This window comes from Tauraco erythrolophus, chromosome 7 (genome assembly GCF_009769465.1).
Source record: "Tauraco erythrolophus isolate bTauEry1 chromosome 7, bTauEry1.pri, whole genome shotgun sequence".
NCBI classification, from domain to species: domain Eukaryota; kingdom Metazoa; phylum Chordata; class Aves; order Musophagiformes; family Musophagidae; genus Tauraco; species Tauraco erythrolophus.
In genome coordinates, this window is record NC_141471.1 from 19,696,406 (window position 1) to 19,719,640 (window position 23,235).

The 23,235-nt window shown below is 38.6% G+C and overlaps 1 protein-coding gene across 1 annotated transcript in view; it reads left to right on the top strand.

Annotated features, from left to right (window-relative positions):
• Nucleotides 1-16,441: 16,441 nt before the first annotated feature.
• ARHGAP21 (Rho GTPase activating protein 21) overlaps nucleotides 16,442-23,235 on the top strand; it is an 87,931-nt gene continuing 81,137 nt past the window's right edge. The window contains exon 1 of the mRNA XM_086614275.1: nucleotides 16,442-16,525. Coding sequence (XP_086470401.1) covers nucleotides 16,442-16,525 — 84 coding nt within the window. The remainder of the gene's footprint in view (nucleotides 16,526-23,235) is intronic.

A 23,235-nucleotide genomic window follows, 5' to 3' on the forward strand; every position in this document is an offset into this window, starting at 1 on the left:
GGCCAAGCGCGAGGTCTTGCACGTGGGTCGGGGCAATCCCATGCACAAGTACAGGCTGAGTGGAGAATGGATTGAGAGCAGCCCTGAGGAAAAGGACTTGGGAGTGCTGGTGGATGAGAAGCTCAACATGAGCCGGCAATGTGCGCTGGCAGCCCAGAAAGCCAACCGTATCTTGGGCCGCATCAAAAGAAACATGGCCAGCAGGGTCGAGGGAGGTGATTCAGCCCCTCTACTCTGCTCTCGTGAGACCCCACCTGGAGTACTGCATTCAGCCCTGAGGCTCCCAGCATGAGAAGGATATGGAGCTGCTGGAGCGAGTCCAGAGGAGGGCCACAAAGATGTTCCGAGGGCTGGAGCACCTCTGCTATGAAGGCAGGCTGAGAGAGCTGGGTTTGTTCAGCCTGGAGAAGAGAAGGCTCTGAGGTGATCTTATAGCAGCTTTCCAGTACCTGAAGGGAAGCTACAGGAAAACTGGAGAGGGACTTTTTACAAGGACATGTAGTGATTGGACAAGGGGCAATGGCTTTAAACTAAAAGAGGGGAGATTTTGGTTAGATCTAAGGAAGACGTTTTTTTCACAATGATGGTGGTTGAGGTACTGGAACAGGTTGCCCAGAGGAATTGTGGATGCCCCATCCCTGGAGGTGTTCAGGCCAGGTTGGATGAGGCTTTGGGCAACCTGGTGTAGTGGAAGGTGTCCCTGCCCATGGCAGGTGGGTTGGAACTAGATGATCTTTGAGGTCTCTTCCAACCCTACCATCTATGATTCTGAAGCCCAGGGCTGTGATGCTGCTATTGGCTTTGTTCCCTTCTCTTGGGATCCTGAACTCCACCGTTTGTGGTCATTGCAGCCAAAGTTGCCTCTGAACTTCACACCCCCAACAGTTCGTCCTTGTTTTCTAAGTATGAGGTCCAGCAGAGTGCCTCTTTGTTTTTGGATCCTCAGTCACCTGTGTCAGGAAGTAGCTGTCAGCACATTCCAGAACCCAACTGGATTGCCTGTGTCCTGCTGTGATGTTAATAAATTATTAAAAATAATATTTTGTGGGTTTTTGAGTATGTTCTGAATTGTTTTTGTACAAAGTAAAATAGGTACTGCCCTCAGAGTCTGTTAGCCAAGAACATGGGAATTAAATGCGGAGAAGAAGGAATTTTCATTAGATGATCAATGTATTTCATCATACAACAAAATTTAAATGTCAGGATGTAAATTGGTAAGAAAACAGTGAGTAGATTGGTAAAGGACTGTTAAATAAGACTGAAACACCAGCTTGCATTCACAGTATTAAATAACATTAGTTATTGTTTTGCATCCATTGCATATTCAAAATCTGGTTGAAAGTAATTTGGTAAATTTTGCTGTCTTCTGTCTCTGCTGTATGTTGTGATGTGCATGTCTTGTGTCCTTGTCTGATATACAATGTTTTGTGCGAACACCCCGTGGTGTTTAAATCTTGGAATTTCTGCCATTTGATCTGAAGCTGCAGTGCAGTGATTTTTAAAAATAATTTCTTACTTGAAAGACAAGGTTGGAAAACACATTGTCCTTTTAGAGATGTAGTAAAAAACGAAAACAAAATCCTCCAGAAGAGAGCCACTTCTCCAGTGCCAGATTATTTTTGCACAGTTCTGTTACTGTTGCTTATGTAATGAAGAGCTTGGTGTGTTACTAGTAGTTCCGTGGCTGATAGGTCACAGTGTGCAGACTCCCACTTGGGACAACACTGGTAAAAGACGTTCCTAAGATATACTGTGAACTTAATGTGACACTAAGTTCATACTCTATTAAGAATTTTTGTTAAGAATCAAGACCTGCTGTTGACTGAAGGAAGGTTGTGGTGATACAAGGCAGGCTTCTGCTGAAAAAGAAGCAACTCTGAATTTAGTTCACGTGACTTGCCCTTTGTTGTATAGTCGACCTATAGTCTGCATTAATAAACCTCCTGCTTGTTTCTTGATTTCTGCTAGTGTGGTCGTTTGTTGTTTTTTTCCTGTATTCCCACACATTCAGCTATGCTTTATTTCTTTTTGAATGTTGGAGTTTTCAATAACTTGTTTTGTAGGATTTTTTGGCTGTAATATTAATACTCCCCCCAAGCACTGATAAAAGTCTCATACCTGATATGTCATGAATGACTTAGGACTTGTTAAAATGATATGTTTTTCCCTAAACTGTAATTTCATTAGGTTTCATTAGCATGTTAATTCAGGCTTTGAATATAGCTCTTGTAGACTGTCTAGAACTTTTGATAGCATTTTGCGTGGTGTGTTTCTTCACATAGAAAATCTGTTGAGGAGTGAACAGCTTTTTTAGTTTGTCAAGGTATACTGGTTCAAGTGGTTTTATGTACTGTTTATTGGGTTTGTGCACCTGGATTTATGGCTTAGGTTGTCTGATTCAGTCTTTAATTGTTAGGAGTTTCTTTGAGATTTTAAGTGCTAGTGTATATATTTCATATTTGCTAGAAGCCTTTTAGAGTGTGACTCTTTTTTTACCCTTTTTCATTTGTTTTGCATTGTAGCCCTGAACTTTTCAGTTAAAAAATAAAATCATTAAAAATCTTTGACCTTTAACTCTATCCAGCTTGTACAGAAAGGGAATCTGCCACTCATAATATACTTTGTGTTTGTATTTAGTACAGAGGGAGAGTTTTTAACTCGTGACAAATATTACAGATTTGATCATTCATGTTCTAATAAACTTTTGGGTGCCTTTGTACATTGTCAATCACTTCTGCTGTGCAGCCTGAAAATGAGGACCGCTCAATGCCCTCTGTCACTCTTTTCATCCTGTCCTGTTCCTGCTGAACTATTACTTCCTCCATTGTTGGGGTTTCTTTCTGTTATTTAGGGTGTGGCAAAGACTTTCCTCTTTAATGGGTAAAATACCTTAGAAAGGCCATAGAATTATGTGTTGGTTTTGCAGCTCTGGAGGGTTTGGCTGAAACAAATCAATGAAGAAAAAAATTAGTACTTGTTACCACTGTGAGTAATGCCGGTGGCGTAATTGTTGTTGCTATACCTGTGCAGCATAGTAATATAGTTGATCATACTTATTGTTCACAACATTAATGCTCTGTCGTCTTCAAAACGTGTTGGTGTCATTCCCCATCTGTTTGGCACTATTGAGGTTCCTCCCAGAAGACCGTGCCTGGTTTTTGGCTCTCCCTACAAGACAGGACAAACTGGAGAGGAGGAAGATGTTAAGGGGCTGGAGCACCTGGTTGGAGCAGAGGCCAGTGGCATCAGCTTTGCTCATCCTGGAGCAGCGAAGGCTGAGGAGGCAGCTGGCTGGGGTCCTCAGCCACTTGAAAGTGAAACTGCAGTGAAAGGACAGGAGAGAACAGTTGCAGTAAGGGAAACTCCAGCTGAATACAAGAAGAAATTCTCCTTGAGGGTGGTTAAGCACTGGAACAGGTTGTGGGAGGTCCTGGAAACTTATGCTTTGGAGACTTGCAGGACTTGAGTGGGCAAAGACTTCAGCAGTCTTTTTATCAGTAGTCTTCGGTGACAGTGATTAATTCTGTGTGTTTTTTATCTAAATAACCTTCTATTTTGTTACATTGCAAAACCCATATTGGCATGTGCCTTCTAATAAAAACAAGAGCTATTTCCTAATATATTTATGCCAGGAAAGGGCACTTGTCTAATCTTGTAGAGTTCTTTTAAAAAAATTGGGAAAATGGAATTAGATTCACTGCAAAACACTGAATTCTCTGTCACTCTTTACAGTTTGATTGCGAGGCCCACCTGTATTGTACATCATGAAGATAAAGTTGTCAATATAATCTAAAGCTCAGCAGTATAGTGTTATTTTGAACTAGTGGGGGTGGCGTTTGTTTTAGAGAAGATGTTTCAGGGATAAGTAAAGAATAACAGATGATTCATCTTGATCTTAAGTCTGTCTCGAGAACTTCAGTGTGATGACTGAAGAGGAGATGGCTTTTCATTATCCAGCATGAGTTTTGACTAGGACGATGATTAGGTCAAATTTACAGTTCCTCTTTATCACCTAACTTTAGAGGGTGAAGTTTTGGTAAGGAAAATTAGAAAAAAAGATATAGTCAAGTTGACTTTCTCAGGAGCTGTCTTGTCTATGTGGGGAGTCTGCCTTCAGCCCCTGCTGACTAGAACAGAGTAAGTCCTTGCTTCTAGAAATAATTTCAGAATAGGCCTTTCATTTATTTATTTTTATGAATTTTATTCAATTTTATGAATTGAACAAAGTTCACTACCACTCAGAAACCAGTTTCTTCTAGTCCCTAGAAGCTTTTCTTCCATCTCCTCTGAGGCCTGACTGTGTTTCTGGTGGTGTTGTTAGCAGTCTATGGCTTTTAGTGACTTGTGGCCTTCCTACCTTGTTGCTGCTGCACTTTTTTTTTTTTTAAATACACTGCAGTGTGCTTTCTCTGCCGGAGTGTGCTCAGATGTTCCTTCCCAGAGAGCCTCGTCTCTTGCAGGGCTGAAGCGTTTCACTGAAGGGTCAAGCTGTTAGGTTGGCTGAGCCCATCACTTCTAGAGGTGTCTTGTAGGCTTTTCATGTAGACTTGAGAGATCATTTGGAAAGTGAAGCTTACTTATCATTAAATATGTTTTTTATGCTGATGAATTCTGTGTGTTTTAGTTAATGTGCTAATATGAGCCAACTTTGATTTTTAAGGTGTTGCCTTCTTTGACACTTCCCTACAGTGAGGGAAGGTAGAGTCTTGCTATTTGTCTTACCTTTCAGAGGATGTTCTGACTCTTTATTTAGGAGTTTTGGAAGGATGAATTGTGCCATCAGCAAAGTGAGGTTTAAAAGTATAATTGTAAGCGACACATTAGTAAGATCTACTTAGATACCATCCGTGCGGAGTGTGTCGAGTCTGTGGTTTTTTGCAATCAATGTACTTCCCTTTAGTGGTAACCACTAAAAATTACCCTGGGTTCACAGTGTAATTGCAGTTTTGAGGCCAGAGGGTGAAGCCATTGACTTCCTCTGTAAAAATGGGGCAGCACTTCTAGTTGAGAAAAAACAGGTCTTTACCAGTGCTAGGGTAGTATTTTGCATACTGTTTGTTTTTGTTGTAAAAAGTTTCTTTTATCCTGTGGTTAAGAAATAAAAAGGTCTTAAATTCCAGTGTATGAAAGAATTAAGTATCATGTCAAGTCTCGTTGATGCCATGAGTAATTGCCTGTTGCATATGGACAAATTCAGACATCTGGCTTCTGCACTTTTAATCATTTACACACACGTTACATAGTGCTTTTCACATTCTGTCTAGAAATATGTTCACTTGTCTGAACTCTAGAAATAAATGGGATTTTGGAGGTGCTGCTTTCTTCAGCATGATATATTAGCTGCTTTTAGCATCTTCCTGGTCAGTACTTTGCTGTTTTGAAGTTCCTTGCTAGATGCACAGATCTGTCCATTACTGAGATAGGAACCTGAGCTCCTCACGTGGTAAATCAGCTCCAGGAGCTGCACTGCATGAAGTGAAGTGCAACCTCACCTTTGCTGTGTCTGTTTTGCGAATTTGAGCTTTTGCTCTCTAGAAAAGCATGGTTCCTACTTTTTCAGCTCTTTCGTTGTTCTTCCTTACAGACATACAGAAAATGGGGAAAGTAGAATTTAACCTACTGGAAATGAAGATTGGTGGAAATTTTTTTTTACTGTTCCACCTGTACTCTTAGGATTTTTTGATGAGAATATGGCTGTAGACTCTAACTTAAGTAGTTTTAGTTTCTGTAGATTTTTTGCTTAAAGAATTCACATGAGCGTTATAAGATTGAAATTTATTAAAAGCAGTAGCTTACAGTTCTGCAAGTTTCTTTTTACTTCTGATGAGAAGATCACAGTCTGCATTTCTGTAGGACAATTTAAGGACGATAATACTATAGGATTATGGAAGAAGTATGGACTGGAATAGAGAATGGTATACAGTCCAAAAAAATTAAGTTATGGAATGTAGCTTGCGCAGTAATAACTGCTGAAGGAGTTGGGAGGCAGAATGTATGAAAATCCAAGGCCTGTGTTCTTCAGACAAAAGATCTGGTAGGAAGCAGGTGATGTAATGGAGCAAAGAAGTAAAAATTCTTGAATCTAACTTCTTTTGTGCATAGCATCAGTCTGGCTGTCTGTTAGTCCCTCTGCAGTTGCTCTTGAGCTCATTGGCCAGTGTCACATGCGTGACTGCTGTCTGACCAAAAAACTCATTCTTTACTTCATAGAGGATCTGATGGGAGGAAAGATGAGGAGGAGGAGATAGAAGACGTATGAGACCAAAGTCAGTTCTACTACTCGTTTAAGTTCTGCTACTCATGTAGCAACTTGATATGTGATTTGTTTCTAAAATAAACCTTAAGCCTTCTTAGAATTCCAAAGCTCACTGGAAAATATGTTAACTTCTTTTAAAGTGTATCATCTTCCACGTCAATCCACCTTTGAATGAATGAAGGCTTTAGTGAAAGGGTGGAAACTTTCACAGAGGTGGTGAAGAGCTTTGATCAAGTGCACACATTTTATATAACAAAAAATACTGGAATCAATTAAAGTTAGTTTCAGAATATGTCAAATGACTGATCTGATAACACTTTGTGCAAAACTGGGCTTGGTCTACATAAAAAAAATGATGGAGCAACTGAAGGAGCATTTGAATTTTTGCATTTCGTTCAATTGCTGAATTACCTGGAGAGATTACTAGATAGAGAGAGTTTATAGAGCTTAATGTTTGATTTCTTTTTTAAAAGTAAAGACTAGAGTTTGAACCTCTGAAAGCACAGCATATGGAAGCAAGGTTATAGGGTCTAAACTAAAATTTTATTTGTAAACTTGATGTACAGGGGATAGTGGTGCTTGCTTTTTTTTTTTTGAGGGGGGAGCGAGTTGTTTTTTTTTTCTGTTTCTTCGAGGTACCTCAGCTTCATCTGAAGGGGTTTATAGCGATAAATTCCATCAAAATTCATTAAACTAGCTTCTGGCACTGTTCAATTTAACCAAAATTTGAGGACAGTCAGAAGAGAAAGCTAGATGTAACAGTCACCAAGCTGTATTAGTTAACAGGCTGTTTTTATTGAACTCTTCTTCACTTAGGAGTGACAAGTGGTGATACTTGTTTCTCTGCTTCCTTCTGTGGTTGGAGTGTGATAGGAGTTCCCTGTACTGCATTATGTTGACTGTAATCAATAAAAAAAAAAATTGTCTGACAGATTTGAAAATCTAACCCATAGTAGCTTTATTTAGTAGCATGTGTCAGCTGCTATATTTACACTTTATCCCCTTACAAAATAAAAGTAGAAGTGCAAATGCGAAGAATGTTCCTCATTAGTTTCTAATGTCTTAGAATCTATGTCCCCTGTCCATACAACTACAGGAAAAAATGTGCTAATGAATCACTCCTGTTTCCTCCTCAGCAAGCTGCAGGTTTTCAGTCACTGGTGTTCTCTAAGGATCCCCATCTATAAAGAGTTATAATTTTTAAATGTCATGTTTTTAAAATTTGCTTGAAAGTAGGAATGCTGCTGTAATATTTAACAAGAGTTAGGGCTTCAAACTGCAGTGAGAAATTCAGTGCTAACAGTGCTTCCAAGTGGCACCTTTCTGTGTAGCATGGGAATAACACTAAACATGTGCGAGTTCTACTCAAGCCTTAAATTTATGAGACGACAGGTGGGAACAGGAGAAGGGCATTTGGAAAGGCTGCTGTGAAGAGTACTTTGAGATCTCTTTTGGTATGGTGGTGAAGTGGCCAAGGAGGGTGTTAGAGCTGCCTGGGCCTCGCTGGCTGGAGTGTGGCTGCCTTCAAGGAGTTTGCTCTGAGGACTTGGAGCTGTTGCTACTATGGGAAACCTCCAGTGAATTATTAAGGAATGTACCCACTGACTGCGCGTAATGTTAACTTACAGCTTTTTGTTTTCTAGGGTTTTTAGGCCATGTGCACCATGACTGATCATTACCTGAATTTCAAGAGAGCTATTCTAAAACAAAGTTAATGTTTTTTTCATTCTGAAATCTAACACCTTGAAGAACTAGTGCTCAGTGTGAAGTTGTGTACTCATGTTCAAGTCTTTCTGACCCAAGTGTTTTTTGTTGTTGAAATGGAAGCAGAATGGACATGTAACATGTTTTCTTTCTTGGTGTAAAAAGGGTGTATGCTTAATCATTATAGCATTAAAATTCCAGTCTCCTGCCTTTTTCATAATTTTTTTTTTTTTCAATCTACATGGTTACATTTGGAGCAATGAAAGAAGTTAATATAAAGACACAGGGAAAGGTAAGACTATAGATATGTAGTGCGAAAATACCTTGTGATCTAAGATAACATCATTAAAAATAGTGCTCTGATAGTGCAGATGGCAAAGCTTAAAATTACAGAGATTGACCATCTGCAAGGGTAAGTTATCATTTCATATAAACATGTTTTTGTTCCTCCAGTACACTCATGGAAAAAAACCTGTTATGTTTAGAATAGCCAAATAAAGATGTCCTATGAAAAATAAGATTAATAATACCATGTAGTACATTTTCCAGCATGCCTAAACTGATTTAGTTTTTCTCAGTTCAGTCAGTGATACTGGTTAAGTGAAAGAAATGTTAGCAACATTATTAATTGTAGTTAAGATGAGACTTTGGCTTTCTGTTGGAGCTTACCTTTCTGAATGACAGCTCAGTATCGTCCCTTTCTTGCTTTGCCAGTGGACTGCCTTCCAGCTGAGGGAATAGGAAGGCAGGGGAAGCAAAGGAGGTGATTATTTTGCTAGCTGAGAAACTCAAGTGTCTTCATACATGCTCTGGTAATTTTATTTTAATGGAGATTTTATTTCCTCATTTTAACTGGCTTCAGGAGGAGCTCAGCTAGTCTAATGGCCTGTTAAGTGAGGCTTTCTTAGCTTCAGAATCTGTTCTTGGTGTTGAAGGACAGTCTGCTATTATCCCCTATAGAACGTCAAAGTTGTATTTTGAAGTAGCCCATATAGTGAAGTCTTGAGAACCCACTATACTAACTCAAGTATGAGTATTTCACTGAACACGTCTTAGTATTGAGTAGTTTTTGTAGTAATTTTTAATTTTGGTTCTCTTCTTATAGTCTTAGTTCAGAGAGAGCAAGAGTACACCTTTGTTCTGACCAGGCTGGTAGGGTGTCGTCCTGTGCAGCGTGACATAGATGTTGCTTTCTGGGATCATCTTGCAAGAACCTCAGGCAGTTCTTGGTACAGAAACAGTTCAGCCTTCTGCACACCCCCTGGTCTCAGTCAGAGGATATTGGGATGTAAATTAAGGTGCTTCCCTGTGGTCACACTTAGTGATTAGCTTTATGCAACTCTTGTATTTAGAGATGGCTAGATTATTGACAAGACTTAACTCTGTTATGAGTTGCTTTGTGAGTAAATGTCCTGGTACATTGAAAGGGTTTTCTCTATAATCACCAGAGCTAGCACTATATTTTCCTATGTGTTTGTATATACATTAATGTCTATAAGGATTCTATTTTCTGAAAATGGAAGTTTTAGCATTCTGAAGCCCAGTCTTGGGGAGGCAAGTAACTGAGTTCTGGCTTTGCACTGGGTTCAGAACGTAGCAGAGCTGATCACATGGTACTGCAGTGTAGTGAAGAATGTAAAGACAACAGGAAGTACCTATTAGAATTACCCCTGTGGTGGGGCTCAAACTAGTTGTGGACCCGTGTGTGTTCAGACAGGGTCACTAATACTGTAAATAGAAAACTTTTGAAAGAAAATTTATGTGCTCTTGGTACCAAAGGCATTAAATTTGATGTGATTTTAATTTAGATGCTTTTACCATCGTTTGGATGAGGGTGGGGAACCTCCCTGCTTTTTAACCTGATCATGGCTGCATCATTACCACTGTGTACAGTATGTCTTCTAGAGATTCAGATGTAATTTAGACACAATTAGTAATGTAGCTTATAGTTGTTTTCATGAGGACAAATTCAGTGGTGGTGGTGTAATATGGTAGCAATAAGCATTGCAGTATTTTTTCGTGTTTTTGTTGGACATGAAAAAATTACCATGGAGAAGTTGTTCAAATTAAGTCATGTTGTGTTTCGTCTTTGAGAGGAGATAATGTAAAATAACCAGGTGAATAGTACTATTGTAATTTAAAATGCATTTAACAAATACAGTTGGGTTTTTTTTGTTGGTTTTTTTTTTTTTTTTCTTGGTTTTGCTTTTTCATCCTCTGTTGACCTATAAAACTAAGGGTACTGAGAATAAGTGAATGCTGACACAAAACTGATACAGGAATTTCCACAGGAGCATACCATCTTTCTTTTGTCATCCAAGAACTTGCAGGTGGCAACCAAGTGCTTGGCTCTTGTGAGACTGTTGAGCTGTAGGTAGTAGTGATAATAGTTGAGAAAACTGCCGCATTCTCGTGAGTTCGATCTCATTAACACCATAAATGTTATAGAAGTGCTTAATGGTATCACAGAAGTATACTTTGCATAAGATTATGTATAGTTTTTATTTCTTATCCAGTCCCCACTGAATTTGACTGTTCATTTCTTAAATAGAACACTGGTAGAAGCTTGCTTCCAGTTTCTAAAGATTGCCAGCTGCCTTACTAGAGTTCAGTTTGGGGACTCATGCTGTTTTTTCTCCAGTATATTCATTTTTGTGGAATGACATACAAAATGATGCTTTCCTGCAGCTGAAGCTAGTAAAAAGTCAGTTCTTATTTGGATGCCCGATCTTTCTTGTAAACAAAGGAAGAAATCTGTAACTGAATAGATCAGATAAAAGGGAAGTGATGTATTGCATCCTAAGCAGAAGTTGGTTAGAGTAAGGAAACACCAAACTAGTCTCCTGAAGATGGCTGGGACAAAAATCTGAGGAATTGGTCAGTAGTTCAACTTAACTGGTGAGCTGGTAGCTCAAGAGAGAAAGAGTTTTCTCTCTGTCATGACTCAAAATAATTCTTGACAAATCAATATTTCTATCCTGTATCTTTCTTGGGAGCAAACAGGATGATGGTGAAGTTGTCTGAGAGTAGATGCAAGAGGATATTTGAAGAGTTAGGTAGCCAAACTGTTCAGTACCTCACTCTGCATGAGTCTTTAAAACATTAATAAACAACTCTCTTTATATGATTTACATATTGTGAATTTGTTTAGATATCATGTGTATTGTATGTTCACAAAATTAATCACAAAAAGACATTGATTCATCTAGTGAGCTTATATGTTGATTAAAAATAGAAGTTGCTTTTATGCAGAACAATGCTAATCTCAGTTATTTTCTTTTGCCCTTAGTTTCTGATGGAAGAGTGGTAAGTCTTGTGTACTTCCTTGACTTTTTGGTACTTGATCTACTAGGAGAGTTGTAGCAGACTGGTATGAACATGTTAAACAACCTGAAATGGTACTGTGCCAGCTGTTCTAGAGTTGTATTTTTGCCCTAAGAATATCTGTTGTGTTTCTAGTTCTATTAATTGTATTGCATCTTAAAAAGAAGTTGATATAGTGGCAAGGAAACACTCTAGATTTTTTTTTGTTAATATGGAGAGAGATGTTTTTTGTATTTCTGTTTTTTCCTGTTTTAATGTTCAGAGCTTTTTGTAACAATTCCAATGATAGGAAAGAATTCAGAATGGAAATCATATTTCAGCCTCTTCCGGCTCTTGACTTGGTTTGTAGGAACTTTTATCATTGTTAATCTTGTAAGCTGAGAAATGGAAATACTCGTGTTTTTTCAGACATGCTTTTCCCTTTTGTTCTTGTGCACTTCTCAATTTCATATACTAAAACAAGCCGGATTTCCTCTGTACCTTCACAATCATCATTATCAGTCTACACCTTATTGGTAATCTCTGGAGTACACTTCAGTTGCTTTTGAAATTCTTTTTAAGTAATGACTGTGTACAACTGTGGTTAATGGTAGCAAAGGAGATTGAGCATTACTGTAAAAGGCTTCTTATATATATGGGACAACAAGGATGAACAAAATCTTGTCCTTCCTAGGAGCTTGTAACTTCTGGTGGAAAATAATTGCTTTTCAGATTTGAAAAACATCTTATCTGATGTGATTGACCCCCTGTGTGCTGCTTCCATATTCGCTCATATACGAAAAGTATCTGGAGTTGTTAGGAAATGGAAGCCCTTCCTTTCTGTGAGCATGAGCTGTGTTTTCTGTTTCAGAAAGCTCACTGCAATTTTTACATAAAAGTCTAGATATTTGAGAGGCATATTTTTTGCCTTTTTTCTACTGTTCCTTTTTAACCTTCCAGAGTTTGCGTACAAGACTGACAGATGCTGAGAAATAATCACTTCAGGAAGTTATGTTTCTGACCTGTTTTTAGCTTAGTTACCTCAAAATACTGAAATCCTAAACCTGCATTTTTTTAACACCAGGAGAAAACATTAGACTCGTGACAGGCAGTCTTTCAGAGGACATGATGCTTTGGAAAGGCTCTTAGTTTTTTGATTAATAAATTGCATAATTGAGCTTCAACTTTTTTGTATTCTTGGAATTTTTAAGTGGCCTCTTCATTATTTTAGGGGGAGGAAAACTGACCAGCAGTAGAACTTCAAAACCTGAATGTCATCATCATAATTTTTTTTCAGTCAGACCTCAGTGTGTGACACGGAACTCTTTGGACATAGAGACCTTTGGAGCTTGCTAACGTTGATGTAGGTCCTCTGTCCTTCTCTAGTTGTGCAATGAGTGCATCTTTAAATGCTCTGTTGGCCTTTTTATACTCTAAATTGGAATTAAGTGTGGAAGCCTTGCTTTTAAATTTTGGACAAAACTTTATAGACTTTTAAGAAGTTTAAAATATTTACAACACAAATTATTTTGGTTTTGCATTAAACTTTTTTTTTTTAAGGAAGACATTAGTAAATTGAGCGTTGAAGGCAAAAAGGGAAGCCCTCTGTTTATTGTGTGCCTACTTTAAGGTGGTCCCATCAATTCTTGTGCACTTGGCAAGAATCTTCTAAGCAGAATCTCCTAAGCATAGTTAACCATGCTTAGGAGAAACGAATAAGGTGTTCGAAAAAACATATTAACAGTTGGAAAAGTAAGGTTAGGATAGAGGAGTGCTAAGCTAGTGGAATTTGGTTCAGCCTCAAACCAGGAATGAGATTGACTCTTGTAAATGAGAGAGCAATTGTCAGGTTAGCTGAAGATTATCAGGAACAGTTTTCAGTAATGGCAGATCAAATTTACAAGTACGCAAGGTGACTTATAGGAAAATTTTGAGGAAGAGTCAGTTTTAAGCAATAATTGCAACTTACTGTTGAAGATGCTGCTCTTGCAGCAGTTTCTGAGCTCCTCCTTTTATCTAAGGACTTCAGTAAAGACTTAAGCTTGCAAAAACTTTGGTCTTCGCCTCATTCTGTGTCTATTGGAATTTACAAGCATTTTGATACTGATTTTTGGTGGCAGCTGTCAGACCAGTATTGATTGATCCTGAAAAGGTTGTCCTGCTCTATATTGTTATTTGTGTTTTTATCTGCAGTATTTAGACACTTTTACATGAATTGCAGTGGCACACAAGGACTGGCCAGATTGGAGGCGAAAAAAAAAAAGTTTTAGAATTTCCTTGAAACAGATTTGAAAATGAATGCCAAAAAGTAACAGGTTAATAATGGCTGATGATTTTATGGGAAGAGTTGCACAAATTTAATTCTGAGGTTTAACTGACTCAATTTTTTTTTTAATATCATACTGTGCAGTAGGAGACTTGTAATATACTGTGTTGAATACTTTGTTAGGAGATTGAGTACTTCATAGGGAATAAGTACTGAATAATACTTTATGGATCTTAAAGTAGTTAATTTATAACGAATCCAATCACTACAGAGTTGTACTAAAATACTGAAGAACCTGATTGATGTTGGTTTTAGTACAAAACAGCCGTCTTCTCTTAATTTTCCAGATCTTCTTTCCCTTCTTCCCTCCACCTTATTTAGTTGATGACAGTGCAACTAATGTGCAGCAGGCCACTTTTCTAGCCGTGTGTGGGCTGCTCTGCATGTTACGCCAGCATCCCTGCTGTCTGTCCTGCAGGGCGCCGGCTCCTGCCTCATTCCAGCATTCCTGTCCTGGAGACTTCACTGCCTCATTCTGCTCCGGCAGCTCTGCAGTAACCCCCCACCTCCATAAGACCTTCCCAAACATCCTCCCTCTCCAAGATTTCTCAAGCTTGGATAGTGATGATGTCTGTTGTGAGGAAGTGTATCTGTTCCACCTAGTAATAGTTGCTAAGCAGGACATTTCTTCTATCCCCTTGACAGCAAAGGCTGCTTCAGTGCAGACCATTTAACTTGTACAAGGAGATTTTATTGTTTTAATATCTGGAGCTCTTCAATCCTGTTTTTCAAGTGCTTTTTCTAAGGCCACATTCATTTTGTGCCGTGTTGCGCTGATACTCCTGTTCTCCATTTTCATAATTAAGTGTTGTAAGGATAATAGAGTATCTTTGCCATGTACATCTTAAAATGAACCAGAATAGATTGTTGTACATACCTGTGTCGTGGAAGCTTGCACACTGCTCATGTTGGTAGGGAGGTTGACTTGGACTCTGTTGTTAGTTCCCAGGGCCTTTGGGATGAGAAATTAGAATATTTTGTGTTTGGTTAGGTTGAAACAAACAAGGCCTTATTTGTATAACTGTTTCAAAGTTGCAAGCTGCTGTTTGGCCACACCATTTGTTTGACCCTCATGTACAAGTTTGTTTTATTTCCAGGGTGCTTTTATAGCACAGATTTTATTTCACATTTGAAGTACTTTTCAGTCATTTGGCTGTTACTGAGCTGAAGGGTGAATTGGCCACCTGTTCCTGTAGCCGTTCCTCCATATTTTCTCAAGACAGAAAAGCCTTTGCATCTCACAGATGTTCTTCCTTGGGGCAGAGCATGAGCGCTGATGCAAACTGAAGGCTACCCTTCTCATATGCATCTCATCTCCTGTGTTATCCTTATCCTGCTCTTAACTGAAGGAGCAACTGAGGCTGGGAATGGGGGGACCCCGAGGCCCGTTTTCTGTGGGACTGTTTCTGCTTGTTCCTTGGCTTCAAGGTCAGAAGGTTTGGGTTCCTTCTTCTGTCAGTAGAGATATTTGGGATCTCAAACACGCTTTCAACAAATAACACATTTCTAGTTTTAAATTATTTTGAACTACAGTTGAGAGATAAAGCCTTGTCTGTCTATTTCTGAAGCATTTGTTAGTTAATTGTGGTGTTTGAATTGCAGATTGTTGTAAGTGGTTTCTGTGACTAGTCTAATAGTTCATGTAATCATTAAATAAAATGTGTATGTTTCTGTGGAAACACATTTCCTTTATTTCTGAATCTCACCTTTGAAGGGGAAGGAGGAATACAAGGTAGGCAGTCAGACACAGAAGGTGAGGTGCATGCTGAAATAGGGTGTTTGGTTGCAGATTGCAGAAAAGAAATACATAAAGGAAGAAAAACTTTTTCAGTATTTCTGCAGTTTCTTAGGATCTCTCTGGTGTTACATCTTCTTATTGCAGCTTTCTAGTACTTAAAGGGGGCCTACAGGAAAGCTGGAGAGGGACTTTTTACAAGGGCATGTAGTGATAGGACAAGGGGCAATGGATTTAAACTGAAAGAGGGCAGATTTAGATTAGATATAAGGAAGAAATTTTTCACTCAGAGGGTGGTGAGGCACTGGAACAGGTTGCCCAGAGAAGTTGTGGCTGCCCCATCCCTGGAAGCGTTCAAGGCCAGGTTGGATGAGGCTTTGGACAACCTGGTGTAGTTGAGGGTTTCCCTGCCCATGGCAGGGGGGGTTGGAGCTAGATGATCTTTGAGGTCCCTTCCAACCCGAACCATTCTATGATTCCCCTATCAATAGGTCTGTCATCTTTCATTACAAAAGGCACACAGCATTCTGTGCAATGCTAACGGTACTTTGGCAGGTTTAAAGGGGAATCTGCCATTTAAGAACCTGAAGTAGATGAACCCATGTAATTTTCATTAAAATGCTGAACTTCTGACTTTGAGAAGTTGCTCATACTGTGCTGTGTTTAAAATAGGAGCCCTAAACATTCGGATCTCATGAAAACATGGAAGCCATCATCACAACTGTGCCTAGGCAAGTTTAAGATTCATATGGTATGAATTATTACACTAAATTGTTGATATTCAGACTGGTTTCAACAGCAGCAGAAGTGAAGGGGAAGAACAAACACAGTTTGGGAGCACCTTTCTGTGTTTGCTTTAGTGAGATTCCTTAGGATGTTCTTACTTCCCATTTTTTTCCCAAGAATGCAGAATTTGTCAGCTTCCGAAGTATTTTGAAGAATTACACAGTTCTGTCAGTTTATCTTGTTGAGTTGACACATGGTTGGGGTGGGGATACTGAACAGGAAGGAAGGTCCTTGTTCCTGAATGTAATTACTGCATAGCTCTCATAACCTTGAGCATCACCCGGACAAAAGCTGAGTCAGAGCACAGCAGCAGTCTGCACTAGAGCAAGACATGGCCCAGTTTAGGATTTTGGACTGCGTGATCAATCACAACTGGAGTTTTATATGTAACCTGTATTGTGCATGGAGTGGTCAGGTTTGTTGTTTGCTTATCCTCACATATTTTAATACGATTATATAATAAGAGGGGGAGGGGGGAGGAAAGGCTCTGGCTGATTTCTTCTCTCCATCCCCTCAGTCTTATTGAGGATGTAGCATTAGAAATGCTATTTGCTAAGGAGTTTTCTAGAGTTATTAAGCATACAAAGCATGCTTTGACTGTATAATTGCCTTTTTTTTTTTAACACTTTGAGTGCTTCAGATTGTTCTGTTAGTCTTTAGCTTTGGGGGATTTTACTTCATGAATTGCACAAAAAGATAAATATCACATACAGGAAGGAGGAGATATGCCAGGATAAACTGCATTGTTAATAAATACAAAGCAGATTTATTTTCCTGCTTTAAAAGGACTCAAGCATCTTGGCTATTTCAAAATACTTGATCATGAATGTGATTAAAAAAATAGTGTGGGGGAGGTTGTTTTTTTAAAACATACCGGATAAAATAAATTTTCACAGGATATTGTTCAGTTTTTAATATGGACAGATGTCAGTCTGATTGACTGACTGACTGCAGAACTGGAGGGGGAAAAAAAAAAACAAAACACAAAACAACCCTGCCTGGGTTTTGAATGAAAATGTTTTTAAATAGAATCAGCTTACTAGAGGATTTGAAATAGCATATACAGTTGTAATACTACTTTCAAGGTGCTCTAGATATTACTGGTATTTCTCATACAATGTTCAGCCAGTCACTGAAGGAAATTTGTTTTATTCTTCTGTGATGTAAGGCGAAGGTAAGCACTTCTTAAAAAGTTGCAGTTTCAGTACAGTAACTAGAGGCAGGTGATTCAAAAATACTCCCACCATACATAGAAATCCTTTGAAACAAAATGCCGTTGAAAATACAAACAACCCTTGTCTGTCATGTCTGTACAGAAACTTCCTAATCAGGAGAATAAGTTGCTGTGTGTCTTTTTTTGGTTTTCTTTTTTAAATGATGCAAAAGCTGATTCACAATGTCTGGATTTTTTGAGTCATCTCTTTAACGTTACAGGTTAAAGAAGTCTCTGTTGAATTTGAAAAGATGGAGGAAACTTGAGGCATTGTCTTAGAGTCTTAGTTTGCACAGATGCTTAACTTTTCCACTAAGTTTGATCTAGTTTGCTCACACATATATAAGGATTCATCTGTACAGGCAAATTCAACATAACAATTTTCCACACTTCAGAGAAATCAAGAAGAAATACGAAAATGCTTGCTTCATGATATGGACTGTCTCGTGAAGTTTTAAAATGAGTTCGATGTAACTAGAGGGAAGGGAAAGGGGATAGTTTTTTGAGCAGATTGAAGTGAAAGGTTTAAAAATAAAATAAAAAAAAAACCCACCACAAAATAAAACAAACACCCAAACCAACCAAAAAACCCCAACCCAGAACAGGGTTCATGTAACCTAAAAACTTTCTTACCAAGCTGGAAAGAAAAAACAAGCTTTAGATCAATATACTTCAACTTACTTGCATGCTTGAGGGAGAAATGTTGCTGAACTGTTTGATCTTGCTAGATTTTTATTAAGTAGAATATGCAATTGTTGTTTGGTTTTGTTTGGTTTTTTTTTTTTTACACTGAAGTAAAGTGCCTGTAAACTATACATTTTAACGAGTTGCTGCTGATGCTTGTCTTTGAAATGAAGCTAAAAGTTCATTTATGGAATATTACAGTGCAGCTACACTCTTCCTACTACATTGAAATGCCATGGCAGAAGTGGAAGCCGTCAGGCCTGGTGAGATGCATGCTGCTTCATACAGCAGTTTTGGTCTCCACATTCTCCACCTAGCAGTGTCTAAGCAGGCTACTGGTGAGAAAGCAGATGGGTGACCTGTGAAATCTGAGACTAACAGCTCTTTCTCAAGTGTGACCTTGAAGCACAACTCTGGTTTGGCTCATGATGTTCTTGAATTAGCAGAAATTATGCAGATTTTTTGGCAATTTCCATCCATCCCGACGCCAGTAAACATTGGAGGATGAATTACTGCTTGTGATCTGAGAGCTGAGTTGAAGACTTGCTCTATTTTCTTCTAAGGAGTTGTCAGAAATACATATGCAAGAAGAAAATACAAACCTAGTTAATTGTCTGCATGTGTTAACTAATAATTTCTCAAATCAGGTTAGAATCTCTAAGGATTTCTTTTGGTTTTACTGCGCATCCTCTGGCATGCATGTTCCACAGTTTGGTTTTTAGAACAGGAAGCAAACAATTACGAAATAGGCAGGAATATTTTCTTCTGTTTACTGTGATAATTTAAATTATACAAGAAGTACTTTCATGGTGCAGCATGAAAGTTACTACAGCTGGAGACAGTTGCCTTTTGCACTGTGACACAGCAAGCTGTTGTGTGTATTTCAAAGGATATGCAGTGTTTTGTACTAAACCAGAAATCTCTAAAATCAAAGCACTAGATGATGAAAATCAGTGTAGTTCTGTTGACATCAACAAATTACAGTTTTTAGTTGAAACTTTGGATGGGATTGATGGCTATCATGCGTTGATCCATGAATAATCACTCAGGAGCCTTCTGCAGTAATCTAAGAGTACAAAAATAAACCAAATTGCCTGCAGTTTTTTTTGTCTTTCACTCTTTGTTCATGGGACAGCTTCATTACCTATCTTCTAATCTTTCTTAAAATGAGTTATTGCAAAGTACCGGAGTGTCTTGCTTCTTTTTTGTATTGTCTGTGACTGTTGTCATGTGGGGTAGATTCAAGTGTGAGAGTCTTACTGTCAATTTAGAACTTCAACATGATTGCAAATGTAGGATTAGTGAAGGAGAGCGGCAGGTAAAAAGTTCATGTCCCGTGGGAGACCACTGTAAATAGATTCATGTGCATATTCGTGTCTGTACTTACCCAGACTGCCCCAACAGTATCATAGATGATTAATCCTGTTATTAATATAATCTGGTCTTGGTAAACAAGGTCTTTTTAGTGCCTTTTTTTTTTTTTTAAAGAAAAAAAGCAAGAAAATGGCTTAAAAAGTAAAGCTAAGGCAATTTTTTTTTTTCCTTTGATAGTCTGAAGTTTATGGAGTTGTAGTCTCAGAATCATAAGTTAGCATGCCACCTGTGAGCCAAGTAAGGGTTCTTCTTCAGTAAGTGTATAGAAGTGGTAAGTAATATTTTTACTCAGTAGTATAACAGCTAGGCTCATCTTCAATAAGACACAGAAGGAGCTACCCCCTCTGTCATTTCAAGGACATCCTTTGTTAGCCCTCAGCATGCAAGTAAACTCAAGATGCTTGGTACGTAGAATCATAGAATGGTTTGGGTTGGAAGGGACCTCAGGATCATCTAGTTCCAAGCCCCCTGCCATGGGCAGGTACACCCTCCGCATCTATTCACCTTGAGGCCGTGGTGGGATATGTTAGAGCAAGTACATCTAATACAATAAATACCACTTCTTCAGATGGTTGGAAGAATTACTGGTAGATAATATAAAGTAGATGATAAACAGTTTTGTTTTTTTCTCCTTGCATCACAAATACTTTACTTTCAGGTGTTAAATAGGGAACAGTAGACTGCAAGTTGAATGTAGGTTGTCTTATTACCAGCACAGAGCGTAGGTCATCGCTGTGCTCTAAGCAGGTTTTTATTAGTTAGAGGAGAGCAGATCTTGTGTGCTGTCCTCATTGATTCTTTGCTGAACATTGGCTTCTATTTTTTGTCTTATTTCTCCATCCTAACTTCTAAAAGTAACAATAATGTTCTTTCAGCATGTAAATACTTAAATCTTGGGTTTCTCAGCCAGAGACAAGTATTCTGCAAAGTTCTGTAAACTTAAAGTTGGTCAAATTCCCTTGCAGAGGATGTGCCTGACCATTGAAGTTGTTGGGCTTGGAGGAGCCTTTTCATCAAAGACTATATTGATGAACATGAAAGTACGTTAGTATGTTGTGACATTATGTTTTTTAACTCGAGTTCGTTATTGCAGGCTCTATTTTCTGTGAGCCAGTATGCAAGAATGAGATATTGCAGTGCGAGTCCAGCTCTCGCGTTGCCTGCAAGCCCTGGAACGCAGCAGTACTGCAGCAGCTGCTGCACTGCAGCTATTGCCCTTCCTTCGGATAATCTCTGATAACATTAAAAAGCTTTTCAGTGTTCCAAATGTGTCACTTGGAGGATAAAATAATAAAGGTGGCTGCATTCCTTCTGAAATACTTGCAGCTGATAGTGTTTTTGAAATGTGGTATTTATGTTATCTTACTGTGCTCTTATTTCTGTTCATCTGCTGCTGCCTTGGGGGAAAAGGGAGTATGATAAAAATCTTGTCTCATAGCAGTGCAGGGTGTGATGTTTTCAGTTTTATTGAGTAAAAGGTGCAAAATCATCGCAGGAAATAGCTGGTGGGTTTATTCATTGTGGGAATTCACATTGCTGGAGAAACATTTTGTAATGTTCAGAAGTACAGGGAGTAACTCAGCAACAGTGAGCAATTCAAGCCATAGCAATAGGCATGCAAAGACAAGTAGTTCTTAAATAAGCAAATAGATTTGTGTTAAAATAAATTTCTTCGCTCTCCCCACCTCAACTTCCAGACAGAGATACAAATGTAGATTTAGTCATCTATATCAACCATTCTTAGTGACATACTCACTCCAAACTGTGAGGAAATACACAGGTCACGTATGATCACATCATAAGTCAATGTTCAAAAGCTTCTGGATTTGCAGCTAAACTGAAAATCCTGTGGACAACTTTCTACTCTTTATCCTCTTAGTGGTATCTCATCTCTAGGCATAAAGATTTAAGATTTTTTTTTTCAGCTTAATGACTTCACAGTCCTTTTTTAAGCATCTTCCTATGCATTGTATCTTCACTGAAAAAGCTGGTGTTCTTCCTCTTTTGTATATCCACAATAGATTACAAATGTAGGGTTTTAAAAAAAATTAACATGAGTGTTTGGATATTTGGCTTTGCATCTGTGTATGCCAATTTTTTTCTTTTTATTTTTTTGTACAAAAGCCAAGCCTGTTCACTTCTGAGTTTAAGGCTTTTAAAACCTACAGTGTGTTGATTTGCACGTTACACTGTATGTTCAGATTACATATCTTGAATCACAGGACCAGGATTACTATTTAAGTGCTGAGTTTATGGGAGTTTATTAATTGTCTCTGTATTAGAAAGCTTTAACACTGAGCAGCTCAAGCTGTATATTTAGAGGTTATTTTTGAGGGAGGCTGTGTATGACAGTATGTAAAGAATCTTGACACATCTGTCTTACAAGTTTTGTGGTGTTTTGAGCCATGTACTCTGTGTTAAACTTCATAAGAAGTTTAGGCTTGAGTTCTTCTCTCAAGTCAGTTGTTCTTAAAACTCCTCCCATGTGTCTAGGTAAGTCTTTTGCAAACAGAGTCAGACTCTGGAATGAGAACTCACTAGCAATAACGGTGTTTTAGAGTGGCAATTTGGATTTCAACATTGAGGGTCAATTCCCAGATCTTAAAGGCTTCTGTTTGGCTTTGGGCAGGTCAGAGACATTTCTGTTGTACATGAAGTAAAAGTTTAAGTAGAGCTGCAATATTGCAGAATTGGATGATCTTAAGTCTTAACAGCTTGAATTATCAGCAGGTATGTGCTTATGCAGATGAAGTGGTGTGGCTAGTCTCTAAATGGTCTCATTTTCTTGTTTTAGAACTGGAACGAGCATATTCTGTTCATGTTGAAAAGTTCAGTAGCTTCAGTAAGAGATCAACGTCATACTTACATTCAATAGAGAGAAGGTGTAAGGTGTATTTCTGTCCCACTGCTGAGGCCACGAAGTATAGCCCTTACTCAGCATTGTAGCTGCATCATGGAAGAGTTTAGTCCAAGCAAAGAGGTTTGCCATAGGGACAAAGAGGCTGCGGGAAAGCAGGCACGCTCTTAGTTTAAGTTAGCTGAACAACCTGTGTCCCTTGTAGAGCCGATAATTTTTTTGAACCAACACATAGCCTCTGGCTATGGTGGAGAGGAACAGTATGACCTAAAGGAAATGTGTAGGCAGCTTCAGAGCTAATATTAGTTTAAAGCTGTGGTGCATCTGGTTGCTGAAATGGAGTCTGTGCTGGTTAGGTTTTGCATGGTGTGGTGATTGTGTTTTTCTTAATGGCTTCTGCAAAACTATTTTATATGTGAATAAGTAGTTGTAATAGTTGGTGAAAGTGTAGCAGAAGCTATCTGGTATGTTGTGTGTTTGAGAAGGTCTATGTTATTCTAGAAAGCGAAAGAGTACAAACTTTGTTGAAACTCATTCCTTTTTTTTGCAGTAATATACTTAGGTGGGGACACTGGTGGTGTTTCTTATTGTTCTCTTCCCATTTGTAGGAAGCGGAATGGGTCATGGGGCAGCTCGTATTCTTGGCTCTATCAAGAAGTTCCCATAGGCTGAAAGAAGCAGTGCAAAGCAGCCCTTGACAGGCGGTGACTGTGCAAACCACTCTATCACTCTGTCAGACAGCTTGAGAAGGTTCTTTTGTCATGCATGGAGTAATCTCAAACATCGCTTCTATGTTGAGGAGTAGAAGCATGCTTTCGTGGTCTCCTGTGTCTGATATGTCTAGATTAGACTGTAAGGTGAGGACAAAGCATTTCCTATTCTTAACAAGCTACAACAGAACAAGCAGAGAAGGAAAGGCTTCAATTTAGCTAAATTAAGATCACATGACATTTTGCTGCTATGCTACCAGCCCTGCAGATGTTTCCTTTCATTCCAG